This window comes from Podarcis muralis, chromosome 12, assembly GCF_964188315.1.
Source record: "Podarcis muralis chromosome 12, rPodMur119.hap1.1, whole genome shotgun sequence".
NCBI classification, from domain to species: Eukaryota; Metazoa; Chordata; class Lepidosauria; order Squamata; family Lacertidae; genus Podarcis; species Podarcis muralis.
In genome coordinates this window covers 61,726,146-61,741,812 of record NC_135666.1, presented here as the reverse complement: position 1 = coordinate 61,741,812, position 15,667 = coordinate 61,726,146, and the positions used below count along the sequence as shown (strand labels likewise).

Genomic DNA, 15,667 nt, shown 5'->3' with positions numbered 1-15,667 from the left:
TGAAGGTCCCCACCCCCATTGTGGGGACCTTACGTTTCTGGAAGTCCCGGAGGGTGAATGGGGCCGGCCTGAGTTTGGGACCCCCAGTAGGACACAGTTTCCTTAAGGTCCTTGCCGAGATTATGGGTAGAGTTGAACCCGTGTCCAGCTCCATGCGGCATGGGGCCCCCTCTATCTGTACGTCAACATAAATTTTCTCTACGTTGGGGTGGGGCAACTGGTATACCTGGAAGTCCGTGAGCTCTGTCGAGTTGCCTTGGTGCGTTGGGCCCCGGGACCTGGGGCTCTTGGATTGGTCATCTGATGCCTGGCGTCGGGTGGGCCGAGCCCGACACACCCGGGTGATGTGTCCCAATTTTCTGCACTGCCTGCACTCTGCGTTGCGGAAACGGCAGGTCCTCCTCTCGTGACTTTCTCCACAGCTTGCGCAGTTCCCTCCTTCTCGTCGAGGCAGCTGTGGTGTGTGGGCTGCTTGAGTGCGCAGCTGTACTCGGTGCACCTCCTCCCTGTTGGATCCTGAGTCGTCGGTGAGGTCTTCGTGGTGGACCCTCGGTTGGGACGGCAGGCTCGGCCGTGCCTCTTGTGTCGACCTCTCGGCAGCTTCCGTTGCCAGGGCCTCCTCCAGAGCGACCTGGAACGTTAGGTTCTTCTTAGCGTAGAGGCGTCGTTGCAGCTTCTCATCCTTCAGGCCACCGACGAGGCGGTCACGAAGCATGTTCTCCAGCTCTGAGAAGTTGCAGAACCGGGCAGCTTGGCGGAGAGAGGTCACAAACCCAGTTATGGTTTCCCCAGGGGCTTGCCGCTTTGCGTAGAAGGCATTTCGACGAGCCACTACTGAGGGCTGTGGTGAAAAGTGCCCCTTCAGCTGTTCCATTATTGTTTTGTATGGAACAGTAGCGACGTCTTCAGGCGCAAGGAGAGCCTGGGCGATTTCAAACGTCTCCTCTCCGCAGACGCTGAAGAATATCGCCCTCTTCTTGGCGTCTTCTTCGTCGGTGACCCCTTTGGCTTCTAGGAGGAAGGTGAAACGGGAGGCGTACGCTTCCCAGTCTCCAGATGCTGGGTTGAATGACGAGAAGCTGTTGTCGGTTGCCATTCTGAGTTCCTTGTGTCCCGGAGCTGAAGCCTGGATACACGGTGCGAGGCAGCGGTGCGGCAGGTGGCGGTGCTGCGGTGCTGTGTGTGGCAGTCAGCTCAGCGGGATCCCACCTTCGTCGCCAGTGAAATATACTCAGAGTCGCAAAGTGATTTCATGCTCTTTATTCAGCTCATAGTGGTGAGGAGGAATGAATGAATTGTCCCCTCACAGTATCTGCCTTATATACATTATTTACACAATGGGCTGCACATGATTGGCTAATTCCGGAATTCTACTGTAAGCCAATCAGGTTGTGGATTCACTTCTATCTGGAGCATGATTGGGTAGTTCCTGCCAACCAATCATACTGCTGCATTGTTCTAGGACCAATCAGACTGCTGCATTCTGAATCCTATTGTTCTAGGACCAATCAGACTGCTGCAGTTTGGATCCTATTCAACTCAGTACATAACAAGAACAATGCTAATCCCCTACCCCATTCTTCCAGCCATGTAGCATTTAAAACCACAGAAGGGTCACCAATTAAGAGAGAGACCACGCCAAAGTAGACAGCCACATTTGGCCATTCATTTTATCGGATACCCCTAGGAACAGCTGCCCTCTGTTCTAAGGTAAATGTTCTCTTGCATTGCTTGTCTCTCTGTTTCTTTTTTATTGCAGAATGAAGGAGATAGTATAGGAAGAGGGAGTGGGCTGTATGCTGAGACCCTTGTAATGCCTGGCACCCCCTTCTAATTCCTGGAATAGCCTGGCTAGCTTCCTGGTGAGCTGATGGGCTATTAAGAGGAACAAAGGAAGTGGCCCTGTGCAAGATAGCAAATGAGTGGGGTCCCCTCCCCCAGCTCAAGGGATCCTTCCTGCAAGTTTTGGCAATGGTTTTAAAATGCTACTGATTTGTGCTTTTTGCGTGTTTGTGGCGATGGGAACTGTTTAATGATGTTTAGGAAATACTCTGAAAGTCTTGTGTGTGTTTGAAAGCTGCTCTGTGCTGCAGTGGCACAAAGGAAAGTGGGATCAAGGCATTTGGGTAATGCAGCACTGGTACTGAGGCTTATAATCCTGGTTTAAATATGACGGAACTCATCACTTCAGGCATGCCGGTGGGAGGGGGCTGGGTAAAGTGTTGGATACAGAAGAGACTGGGAGCGTGCACCAAGGAGAAAGAAGGAGGCCTGAAGTGATCTGATGCACTTGCTTGATAGGAATAGGCTGTTACTGTACTGAGTTGGGTTAAAAGTCTAATTGTGTTTTATTATCAGTTTTTGATTATATGTGTTCTAATGCCTCCGCTAGTCTGTCTGTGGTTTTTCTAAAGGTAAGCTGAATTTTGTTGCTTACACATCTGGGCACAGGTGTTCAGTTCTGTGGGGAAGGGATAGTGTTATGAGTTTGTGGGTGCCAGACCTCTCTCACCCCTGGATTCAGTAGGTGTTAGAATGTAAGCAAGGTATCAAGATGGGTTCCAGACTTCTAGTTCCTGGATCCAGCAAGAAGTGTGATCATTTAATCAAGCTGGCCTAACCTCCTGCTGGGGGGTACGGAGACCAAAGGAGATGCAAATGGGTGGTCCCCCCCCCCCCCCGCTCATACAGAGCTGAGAGTTGGGAGCCGTGTGACTGAGAAGCAAGGCAGCAAGCTGGAAAGCCAGAGTAGCACAGAAAGGGTTGGAATTTCCTTGAATCCTAGGCTGTGACTATGGGAGAAACAAGACCCTCCTTCGCAGGCTCAGGTTGTATAAATGCATAAATAAACCATATACTGTATTTTTCGCCCTATAGGACGCACTTTTCCCCCTCCAAAAATGAAGGGGAAATCTGGGTGCGTCCTATGGGGCGAATGCAGGCTTTCGCTGAAGCTTGGAGAGCGAGAGGGGTTGGTGCGCACCGACCCCTCTAGCTCTCCAGGCTTCAGGAACATATCCGCAGCCTAGGGAGCCCTGCGGAAGTTCCCGCAGGGCTCCCTAGGCTGCGGATAGCAGCCTGCTGCCCGGAGCGCGGGGCGCGCTGAAGCAGAACGCCCCACGCTTCCGTCAGATATCCTTTTCTCCTCTAAAAACTACGGTAGGTGCCTTTTTAAAAGCTCGGGCTTCCCCCGCGGCTGGGGGGGGGATAATTTTTTTTCTTTATCCCCCCCCCCCCCCAAATTAGGTGCGTCCTATGGGCCGGTGCGTCCTATAGGGTGAAAAATACGGTACCCTAAAGACATCACAGTCTCTGCTGTGTCTCATTTCCAAAAGGGAACACAAACCTGGGGAACTGCCAGGAACCCCTGGAATCTCACATCGCTCGGAGATTGGGCTCCCCAGGACCCAGCAGAAGGGTCAGCCTCGGAAAGTGAACAAGAGGCTGACTTCCCGGAGGAGGCAGAAGGGTTAAACTTCAGAGCTAGCAGTTCATAGGCTGATGATTCTGAAAAGGGAGAAGGGCTGGTTTCCAAAACTGAAACCCCGCAGCCCTCCCTTCACAGGAGAGGAGAGGCCAAGGAGAGGCCAGGCTGCCAGTGGAGAAGAGAGAGACTATCCACTGTCAGTGGAGAAGAGCTGATTCAGACTCTCAGTCCTCGGAGGAGGTGGCGTTGGGAATGACTTAAAGAGGAGTGGAAGGGGAGGGGCAGACATACGAGGTTCTGGGGTAGATCCTGTTGGAAGCGGAACTCGGATTCAGATTAGAGCATCTATTGAGATTAGATAAGAGCAGATTAGAGCATCTATAAAGGTAAAGGTACCCCTGCCCTTGCGGGCCAGTCGTGTCCGACTCTGGGGTTGCGCGCCCATCTCACTTAAGAGGCCGGGGGCCAGCACTGTCTGAAAACACTTCCGGGTCACGTGGCCAGTGTGACAAGCTGCATCTGGCGAGCCAGCGCAGCACACGGAAACGCCGTTTACCTTCCCGCTAGTAAGCGGTCCCTATTTATCTACTTGCACCCGGGGGTGCTTTCGAACTGCTAGGTTGGCAGGCGCTGGGACCGAACGACGGGAGCGCACCCCGCCGCGGGGATTCGAACCACCGACCTGACGATCGGCAAGTCCTAGGCGCTGAGGTTTTACCCACAGCGCCACCCGCGTCCAAGAGCATCTATAGAGGAGTGCAAAGCCCCGCTCAGGATGTTTGTTTCTGTAATAAAAAGTATCTTGAGCTGACGGGAGTCTGCTTACTGCCGGAAAGCTGGCTAGTCACCAGGGATTGTTATACTGTCCCTCTAGTCAAAGAACAAACAATGAAACTATCTTTGAGCTCATCTGATAACTGTGCAGAAATGTAATCATATATAAAACCTACTGAGGTACATATATTGTTTCTGGAATAGAGAATTACTAAATAAAAGCAATTTTGTAGGTGTTCTAAACATTGTCACTGCAGAAAGTACATCTTACCAGGGTCACTGACATCGATCCAGCAACATGTCCCTGCATGTTCAAGGAGAGTGACAGATTGTCCACTGTTAGCAGTGACAATGGATCAGAACTCCTTGTTTTAGAACTGGGAACGACTATGGGAAACAATGGTTGGTTAACCAAAGACTTTTGCTTTTCACTTAGATAATCATGAAGGGAGGAGGGAAGGGACCTAATTCAAATGTCAGCTTCCAAAAGTTGAGAGGCCAGAAATCTAATTCATATCTCAGCCTCCAGAGTCAATAGATGATTATCCAAATACAGCCAATGTGCCATTGCTAAAATCTGTGCAAGCCCTTTGGGGGGGGGGTGACCATTATTGCAAAATCATGGCAGTCCCTTGAGCAGCATCTATGAAAAGATGCCAGTTTTCATGATTGGCATCTCCATGTGGAGGCTGCCACTGTCAGGCTGCAAGCCTAGTGGAAGCCCTGAACCACTCCTGAGTCACTCCTAGGGAAGACTCTGCTTACTGGGTCATAGTATCTTGGGTCACCTCAAAACAAAAGCAGCAGCGAGCCTACAGGCATTCAAGAATTGTGATAAGAAATAGAAAAGGTTCATGCAAGTTGGCACTAGTTCCACATGAACATGATTCTTTTAGTGCATTAGTTGTATTAATTATTTCTGTTGTGGTTCTACAGTAGCTTATAATATTTAAGAAGCTGATACACAAAAACTATTTACTAATAAGCTGGCATTCTGCCATGAGATACCACAAATGAGTAAACAGCATCTAAAAAATTAGTTTTCTTTTGAAAAATATAATAGGACAGAGTTTACAAAGTATGTAAGTGCTTGGGAAGCTGAATATGGCCTGTTACACTTGAGCAACTTCACAAATTACACAGATTTTATTTAATGTGTGTATTCTCTCCAGGTAGCAGATTTGCATAAATGTTTAGGATCTGGTGCAAGAAATCTGAAACAAATGCTGAAGATACACACCCAGGTATCTCTGCTTATCATTAGCAAAATGATTTTTCTGGGTATCAGTTTCTTAAGCATGGGGACCCATTTGAGGATCCCAGTATCAGTAATTAAGGAAGAGACAGAAATGCAACTCTCCATAAAGTACCGTATTTTTCACCCTATAGGGTGCACTGGCCCATAGGGCGCACCTAGTTTTTTTGAGGGGAATTAAATAAAAAATATATATATTCCCCCCCACCCCCAGCTGCAGGGCTGGGGCGGGGGAAGCCCGAGCTTCCCCCGACCCCAGCCCCCAGAACTCCCACGGGCTCGCAAGGCTTGCGGACACCTGCCCAAAGCCCGGGGCGCGCTCCAGAGTGTGCCCCGTGCTTCGGGCTGTAGGCTGCAGGCTGCTGTCTGCAAGCCTTGCGAGCGCAGCGGGAACTCCTGCAGGCTCGCAAGGCTTGCGGATAGCTTCCTGAAGCCTGGAGAGTGAGAGGGGTCGGTGCGCACCGATCCCTCTCGCTCTCCAGGCTTCAGCGAAAGCCTGCATTTGCCCCATAGGACGCACACACATTTCCCCTTCATTTTTGGGCGAAAAATACGGTATACTTCTCATTCTCACCTCAGTTTCTTCTTCTTTTCTACATTCAGGTGCATCCTGCCAATTTAGGCCAATACTTCACACATCAGATCACCTGGTCTTTAGTCCATAGACCTGGTCTTTCTCATAGTCAATTCTGTTTGTTATTTCTGCCACAACAGACTAACATAGCTGCCTCTTTGGATCATTTGGTGGGAAGGCAGGATACAAAAGGACACATCTTCCCCATACCTTTAAAGCACTACGATACCACTTTAGCTGTCATGGCTTCCCCCAAAGAATCCTAGGAAGTATAAAGGTGCTGAGAGTTCTTTGGAGACTTCTATCTATAGATGTCTCCTAACATCTCTCAGCACCCGTAACAAAATAAAGCTCCCAGGGTTATTCTTTTTTTTTGGGGGGGGGGGGGAAATGACTGTTTAAAGTGATATGATATGGCTGAAAACATATAGTGCAGATGGGACCTAAGTAATAAGCAAAAGAAAAGAAAGCTAACTGATGACGGGGGCCTGAAGGGAAACCTCTGACAGAGGATTCCTTCGACTGCCATCCTGTCACTCCCTGCTGACGTGGTCATGAAATAGCAAAGAATGACATGAATGACGGCTGAAGCATAATTGCCATGGTTGGCAATTCATATCTTACTCTAGACATCAGTGAAACAGAGGCGGCCCCTTAGGCTTAAAACCGGTGACACAGAAACAAAACTCCGAACCTTAAATCTGGTGAACTTTTCCTTTCAGAAAGAACAATCCCTGATTTCCCAGGCGACCAAGTCACTGTGGACAAACTGATCGGTCACTGCTGAAGAAATGAGAAGGTGGCAGAATGCCAACCAAAGCCTTTATGGACATTCACTCAAGCAAAGAGCTTGAAAAGGCTATGCAGAATGAATTAGGCTACGATTCTCCACATCTACTTGCCACAGCTGAATGAAAGGACACCTGGGAGACTTCATTTTCCAAAGACTTGCTTTAAAGGCCACACTTTCAGAAACCTCTTCTCCTTTTCCATGGTGACTAACTAGGAGTATTATTTACAGTGGTTGAAATGGTAGAAAGAAGCCAGGAAAGAGAATGTCATGACACAAAGCTGGGTTTTGCTGTAATTTATATGAATCCCTGCTTTGAAAAATAGCCTGCTACAGCATGAAGGGAAACCTATGATTTATATTAACTAAAGAAAGAGAGTCATAGAATCATAGAATCATAGAATCATAGAGTTGGAAGAGACCACAAGGGCCATCGAGTCCAACCCCCTGCCAAGCAGGAAACACCATCAGAGCACTCCTGACATATGGTTGTCAAGCCTCTGCTTAAAGACCTCCAAAGAAGGAGACTCCACCACACTCCTTGGCAGCAAATTCCACTGTCGAACAGCTCTTACTGTCAGGAAGTTCTTCCTAATGTTTAGGTGGAATCTTCTTTCTTGTAGTTTGGATCCATTGCTCCGTGTCCGCTTCTCTGGAGCAGCAGAAAACAGCCTTTCTCCCTCCTCTATGTGACATCCTTTTATATATTTGAACATGGCTATCATATCACCCCTTAACCTCCTCTTCTCCAGGCTAAACATGCCCAGCTCCCTTAGCCGTTCCTCATAAGGCATCATTTCCAGGCCTTTGACCATTTTGGTTGCCCTCCTCTGGACACGTTCCAGTTTGTCAGTGTCCTTCTTGAACTGTGGTGCCCAGAACTGGACACAGTACTCCAGGTGAGGTCTGACCAGAGCAGAATACAGTGGCACTATTACTTCCCTTGATCTAGATGCTATACTCCTATTGATGAGGCCCAGAATTGCATTGGCTTTTTTAGCTGCCGCGTCACACTGTTGGCTCATGTCAAGTTTGTGGTCAACCAAGACTCCTAGATCCTTTTCACATGTACTGCTCTCAAGCCAGGTGTCACCCATCTTGTATTTGTGCCTCTCATTTTTTTTGCCCAAGTGCAATACTTTACATTTCTCCCTGTTAAAATTCATCTTGTTTGTTTTGGCCCAGTTCTCTAATCTGTCAAGGTCGTTTTGAAGTGTGATCCTGTCCTCTGGGGTGTTAGCCACCCCTCCCAGTTTGGTGTCATCTGCAAATTTGATCAGGATGCCCTTGAGTCCATCATCCAAGTCGTTGATAAAGATGTTGAATAAGACCGGGCCCAAGACAGAACCCTGTGGCACCCCACTAGTCACTCTTCTCCAGGATGAAGGGGAACCATTGATGAGCACCCTTTGGGTTCGGTCAGTCAGCCAGTTACAAATCCACTGAGTGGTAGCATAGTCAAGACCGCATTTTACCAGCTTCTTTACAAGAATATCATGGGGCACCTTGTCAAATGCCTTGCTGAAATCAAGGTAGACTACATCCACTGCGTTCCCTTCATCTACCAGGCTTGTAATTCTGTCAAAAAACGAGATCAGGTTAGTCTGACATGACTTATTTTTCAGAAATCCATGCTGACTATTGGTGATCACAGCATTCCTTTCTAGGTGCTCACAGACTGTTTGCTTAATGATCTGCTCCAGAATCTTCCCTGGTATTGATGTCAGACTGACTGGGCGGTAATTATTTGGGTCCTCTCTTTTCCCCTTTTTGAAAATAGGGACAACATTTGCCCTCCTCCAGTCTGCCGGGACTTCGCCTGTTCTCCAGGAATTCTCAAAGATGACTGCCAGTGGTTCTGAAATCACATCTGCCAGTTCTTTTAATACTCTTGGATGCAGTTCATCTGGCCCTGGAGACTTGAATACATCTAGACTAGCCAAGTATTCTTGTACTATCTCCTTAGTTATTCTGGGCTGTGTTTCCTCTGCTGAATCATTTGCTCCAAATTCTTCAGGTCGGGCATTGTTTTCTTTATCGGAGAAGACTGAGGCAAAGAAGGCATTGAGGAGTTCAGCCCTTTCTGTGTCCCCTGTTTGCATTTCACCATCTTCTCCTCTGAGTGACCCCACGGTTTCTTTGTTCTTCCTTTTGCTACGAACATACCCATAAAAGCCTTTTTTGTTGCTTTTAACCTCTCTAGCAAGCCTGAGTTCATTTTGTGCTTTAGCTTTTCTGACTTTGTGTCTACACGTGCTGGCTATTTGTTTGAATTCCTCTTTGGTGGTTTCCCCCCTTTTCCATTTTTTGTACACATCCTTTTTTAATCTTAACTCAGTTAAAAGTTCTTTAGATAGCCACCCTGGCTTCTTTAGGCACCTTCCATGTTTCCATCTCATTGGTATTGCCTGAAGTTGTGCTTTTACTATCTCCCTCTTAACAAACTCCCAGCCATCTTGAACTCCCTGTCCATGGGATCTCACCCAGCACTTCCCTAAGCTTTATGAAGTCGGCTTTCTTAAAGTCGAGAAATTGAGTCCTAGTATGCTTGGCTGCTCCTTTCCGCTGTATAGAGTCCTTTTTTGCAGCAACTTTATGTGTGACTTCAGAAAACGATGGAAGAGAAATCTGTTTGGTCCACATTTTTAAGTGAATGTATACCTACTTCATACCTTCCGGACTAATATATAGAGCAGGGGTGTAATTCCTTCAGATTTTGCACTCTTCCAGATGTTGTGATATGGTCCTTGGCTCAAAGAATGGACCCAAATGCATGAAAAATGTGTTCCTATCAATGTTGAAATACACATTTCCATATATATGTGTGTGTGTGTGGTTCTAATTAATCATGGGGTAGAGTTGACTAACTCCTCCTTTCTTCCATTTTCCTGTATGGAGTCTCTGGATCTTTACCAGATCTGTCTGTAAGACTGAACTGCCATTACTTCCCCTCCACCTTCTAGGATTGAACACCTTGCAACTGCAACCTCACTACTTACAGGCAAAATTGACTTTACCAGAATGGGTTTATGCTTTCTGCTTATGTGCCAACATAATAAAAGCGTTTGACATCACTGGAAGAGGGAGTCACAGTTTCTGTAATTTCTATTTAGCCCATTTTCAGGATTCATTATGCCACTGGTTTAACAGCAAGCAAATTAGGGGGGCTAGTCAGAAGACTAAAGGTAAAGGTAAAGGACCCCTGACAGTTAAGTCCAGTCATGAACGACTCTGGGGTTGCGGTACTCATCTCGCTTTACTGGCCAAGGGAACCGACATTTGTCCACAGACAGTTTTCTGGGTCATGTGACTAAGCCGCTTCTGGCGCACGGAAATGCCGTTTACCTTCCTACCTATTTATCTACTTGCAATTTGAAGTGCTTTCTTCTTTTTTTTAAAAAAAGATATTTATTAAGATTTTCAAAGTATTACAAAATGAAAAAAGAAAAAAGAAAAATACAAAATAAAAATAGTTAAAAACAATTCCATCTTTCCATTACTTATCTTTTATTTGCTTGTTTCCCGGACCTCCTCACACCTCCCTTTTTTGTATTCCAGTTCAATTTGTTAGTTCAGCAAATCCTTTCCCTCTTTGTTTATCCTAGTCTTTAATCTTAAAATATTATAAAATTAAATTTTTACCTGTTAATAATCCATTTTTTCATATTCCTTATAGCATTATAGCTAAAAACCACTTAACTTCTTATCCAACATCATTCTAACATTCATTAATTTTACAGTATTTCTGTAAGTAGACTTTAAACTTTTTCCAATCTTCTTCCACCGACTCTTCTCCCTGGTCTCAGATTCTGCCGGTCATTTCCGCCAGTTCCATATAGTCCATCACCTTCATCTGCCATTCTTCCCGGGTGGGTAGATCTTGTGTCTTCCAATACTTTGTGATAAGTATTCTTGCTGCTGTTGTGGCATACATAAAGAAAGTTCTATCCTTCTTTGACACCAATTGGCCGACCATGCCCAGGAGAAAGGCCTCTGGTTTCTTCAGGAAGGTATATTTAAATACCTTTTTCATTTCATTATATATCATCTCCCAGAAAGCCTTAATCCTTGGGCACATCCACCAAAGGTGAAAGAATGTACCTTCAGTTTCTTTACATTTCCAACATTTATTATCGGGCAAATGATAGATTTTTGCAAGCTTGACTGGTGTCATGTACCACCTGTATATCATTTTCATAATATTCTCTCTTAAGGCATTACATGCCATAAACTTCATACCTGTGGTCCATAACTGTTCCCAGTCAGCCATCATAATGTTATGTCCAACATCCTGTGCCCATTTAATCATAACAGATTTCACTGTTTCATCCTGAGTATTCCATTTCAACAGCAAGTTATACATCCTTGACAAAGTCTGCACTTTGACGTGCTTTCGAACTGCTAGGTTGGCAGGAGCAGGGACCGAACAACGGGAACTCACCCCGTCGCAGGGATTCGAACCGCCGACCTTCTGATCGGCAAACTCAAGAGGCTCAGTGGTTTAGACCACAGCGCCACCCACATCCCAGTCAGGAGACTAGGTGATGATATATTATTTAAAAGTGTTCACTTTTAAAAGTGATAACCTTAAATAGTCAACAACACTATGCTTGCAAAATAGGCAACACATTAGAGAACATTAACTTTCCGTGGAGGATAAGATCAGTGGTTTCCACTCCTATCCCCTTCACATTCTGCACAATGTGTGAAAAAGGAGGGTCCAACAACAACAACAAAACTGCCAGTCCCCCCCCCCAAAAAAACCCCACTTCTGGTTTATAGTTAATTAGAACAAGCCAGCTTCATAAACTATAGCCTGAAGTAGCGATGTAGCATTCTGCTTTGTCATTGATCTGCTGCAGCCTGTTTCCACATAAAGCAGCGATATTATTTTTAAACATACAAAAATTGCATTGAGATACATCTTCTGGCCTTATTTTAAGTAATAATTCATGCATTTTAGCTGTTTTTGTGCAAATAAAATGCATTGCAAAATTCAGAGAAATGTGATATCTGACTGCTGTGTTATGTTCTATAGAGTTTGCTCCACAGGTGGACGGAACAAAACTATCAGGCACCTTAATTTCAAGATCACTTGCTTCAACTAACCACAGTTAAGATTAAAGCAGTTTGACCAGGTTTCCACAATATGACAAGGTGTGTTGTATCTAAAGTCCCTCTGTTGGTGGACGAAGGAGACCTCCTACGTATTGACCAGCTAAACTCTGTTAGGTAGTTCAGCGGAATTTCCCCCACAATGCAAAAGGAGGGTTGAGGCTGAGATATCATATATTGCCTTGGCCCCGAGGCCACTGTTATATCGGAGAAGAAGTCAACACTTGATTCAGGAACTTCTTAGCTCCTAGCTGAGGCACGATGCTACCTCAGGTCTTTTATTACATATGTTATAGTTTGCATATATTACATATACAATGTAACTACACTCAACCCAAATCCTGCATCCAGATCACACTTGCTTGGATTATACTAAGCTAAATACCATTACACAAGAAAGCTTCAGGAAAGCAGAAATAAAAGAGCATAGCAGAAGTAAAAAGAACTTACAGTAAGGACAACCATAGACTTCAATCCTCAGGCCAATTTGACCCTCTCCACTCCAGTCCAACGGAAGTATCCGTACATAGCGGGCGATAACTGGATGCTGTAAATCATGCCGGACCACACTGTCAGAATTTAAATTTCCAGGAAATGCCTAGGGGGGAAAACAAAACAAAATACTTTTAGTACTAGGGCTATTTAGAATCTATAGACCACTTTCACAAGAGTAATCCAGTGGGAAACTTGATCTCCACAGAAAGCAACCTGCTTGCTTCACTGCCACGCTGTGCAGCTTCTGCCACACTATCCCACCTGGAAGAATGATCCTAGAAGTTGCATTGCACTCTGCACATCCCAGAATGATAAGAAGTTCTAGGACAGCCATTTTCCTAGCATGGAAATCTTGGCCCACCAGGCTTCCTTATTTGGCCCACAAGGCTGCTTCTGGGGCAAGCCACCACACAACACCCCCCGACACTTGATGTCATGCAGGGGCTTGGCTAAAAGGGGGGAGGGGTTGGCCAAAGCCCACGGGAGCCGTTTCCAAAGGGCCCGACAAGCAGCTTGTTATGGGGAGCATTGCACAAAGCAGGAACTGAACGGGACTACACAGGTCCACACACACACACACACACACACCCCGCGTCAGCTGATGCAAAGGGAGGCCAATCCTGCTTGGTGGGAGGGGGTCCCCTTTGTTTCCTCAGCCCATTCATTGCTGTGAAACAGCTGCTGAAACGAAGTGGGGGAGGGGCTTGCTTTTAGCAGCACTTTGCTAAAGTGATGTCAAATCCCCTGACATCATCTATGACAATAGGTGACTGACAGGTGGGCACTCCCACCCCTTTTCTGAATTTGGATTATGAAGCAGGTTCTGATTGAGACAAATATAATGCATTGTTGAATGTGGGATTTTTTTGTAATATTGTATCTGGAGTCCAAGTTATATACTTTTGTATACATTTCTTAGCTGGAGAATAACATTGTAAAATTCAGAGAAATGTAAATTTTAAAAATATGTCTGTGCTCCACTTCTGACATTGTTTTGGAAAATTTGAATTAGGAATGTTCACCATTAAATGTGAACTGAATTGAATGCCTCCTGCTCCGAATGCATTTTCATACTAGTTTGCAACACAGATTGATTCAACTGACAGTTTGTCACAATTCTGGAAGTTTCAAAAAGTTCATAATTATCCATTGAGATGTTTAAGCCAGGATACTTAAGTTATATGTTTGGTAGAATCACATAGTGCAACCCTCTTTCAAAATGGGGGTGGAAGAAGTACAGACTCCCTTCATCTAAGAAAAAGAAACCTCCATACACTCAGAAAAATAGCCAAATAAAAGTCTAGTCTTGTCTAGCTTTCTTCAAAATGTGTATTTAAAAAAGAAGAAATTTTAAATGCATAATGTGCATTTTAAAAAGAAATAAAAAATTGGGGAATTTCTGAGGCAGGGCAGCGTTCATTATGCATTATGGTCACCCACTTGCAGTCTTCATAAAATCATAAAATGATGGAGACCCCAAGGGCCACCTAGTCCAACCCCCTGCAAAGCAGGGATCTCAACTAAAGCAACCAGGACAGGTGGCCACCCAACCTCGGCTTAAAAACCTTCAAGAAAACAGACTCTGGAACTGAGGGAGTCAGTTCCACTGCCAAACAGCTCTGTCTGAAAGTTCTTCTTGATGTTTAGTCAGAATCTCCTTTCTTGTAACTTGAAGCCATTGGTTCAAGTGCTACCCTGCAGAGAAGGAGAGAACAAATTGGCTAGGTGTTCCCTTACCACCTTTTCCTGTCTTGGGCTGCAGCTCCCTCCTTACATCATTTATTCTGTTATCACCAGGCGGGGAATCGCTTCCCTTTTGGGTGAAGACCAAGGCAAAGCAGGTGTTGAGCAGTTCCGCCTTCTCCCTGTCACCTAATAACATTTCTCCATTTCCATTCAGTGAACCTGCTAGTTGATCGATCTTCCTCTTGCTTCAAGCATAGCCAAAGAAAGCTTTTAAAAATTATTTTTAACCTCTCTTGCAAGCTTGAGTTCATTGTTAGCTGGACCCAGCTAATACTCCCCCTGCAACTGCTTGCTAGGTAAAGGTAAAGGGACCCCTGACCATTAGGTCCAGTCGTGGCCGACTCTGGGGTTGCAGCACTCACCTCGCTTTATTGGCCGCCGAGGGAGCCGGCATACAGCTTCCGGGTCATGTGGCCAGCATGACGAAGCCGCTTCTGGCAAACCAGAGCAGCGCACAGAAATGCCTTCCCGCCAGAGTGCTACCTATTTATCTACTTGCACTTTGACGTGCTTTCGAACTGCTAGGTTGGCAGGCTACCCCTTTGGTATTTCCCCTTTCTTCCATGTCTTATATACGCCCTTCTTACATCTCAGCTCACCTGTAAACTCCTTATGCAGCCATACCCGTTTCCTTAGATGCCTCCCACTTTTCTTTCTTGTTGGAATTGTCTGCATTGGGGCCTTCAATATCCCACTTTTAAAAAACTCCCATCCATCTTCAGCAGCTATGTTACATACTCGTTCTGAATATGCAGATCAGCTCATAAACTCAGCAAAGGAAACATTTCCTCCATCTCATTCATCCTCCTGACAGTGCTATTATGATTCTGTTAGTTGACTGCATTGTGCTGGACCACACTGGCATTCAGGGAAGCATGTAGCGACTCTCCAATGCATTTATGCTCCCAGAAGTAAAATTAAGAATGTTGCGGCCTTTTATTTTATGCACCTTTTGGCACAATGATACATTTCACTGAGCTCCAAGCAAACAATACCTTCTTGTTAATTCTGCTTTGCTATTTTTTTATTTTATTTTTAGTAATCCACAGGATGGCATCTTTCTTCATAGCCAGCAGTAAATGGCTATAAAACAATTGTACTGTTGTACGATTCCATAAGCTATTCTTCTTCAACACTCTAGTACACTTTTTAGTGGATATTTCAATTTATTTTCCTTACTATAATGAAAATCAGATAAATAATGGATTTGGGGGAAACAGCTGGCAGTCAGAAACACACTGTTTTTGCAATGTTTTCTACAGGACAACATGCAGCTGTAGCCAGAATGAAGGACTGCTTCAGTATATAGGTGGAATTTTAATTGTAATATTAACACGAACTTTTAAAATACTTTAGACAGCCTCTCCTCTCAACGTTGGGTCTGGATTGCTGTATATTTTTCTGAAACATAACCATCCATTGCCACCTAATCAACACTGTGTTCTTTGTTTATTAAATTACACACTAATATTTGGGCCAGGACAAAACAGT

General features: G+C 45.3%; 1 protein-coding gene across 2 annotated transcripts in view; it reads right to left on the bottom strand.

The window, feature by feature from the left end:
* CNTNAP2 (contactin associated protein 2) overlaps positions 1 to 15,667 on the bottom strand; it is a 950,652-nt gene that overhangs the window by 444,569 nt on the left and 490,416 nt on the right. For both annotated transcript variants that reach the window (XM_028751461.2, XM_077916554.1), the window contains exon 4: positions 12,386 to 12,533. In XM_028751461.2, the coding sequence (XP_028607294.2) occupies positions 12,386 to 12,533 (148 nt within the window). The remainder of the gene's footprint in view (positions 1 to 12,385; positions 12,534 to 15,667) is intronic.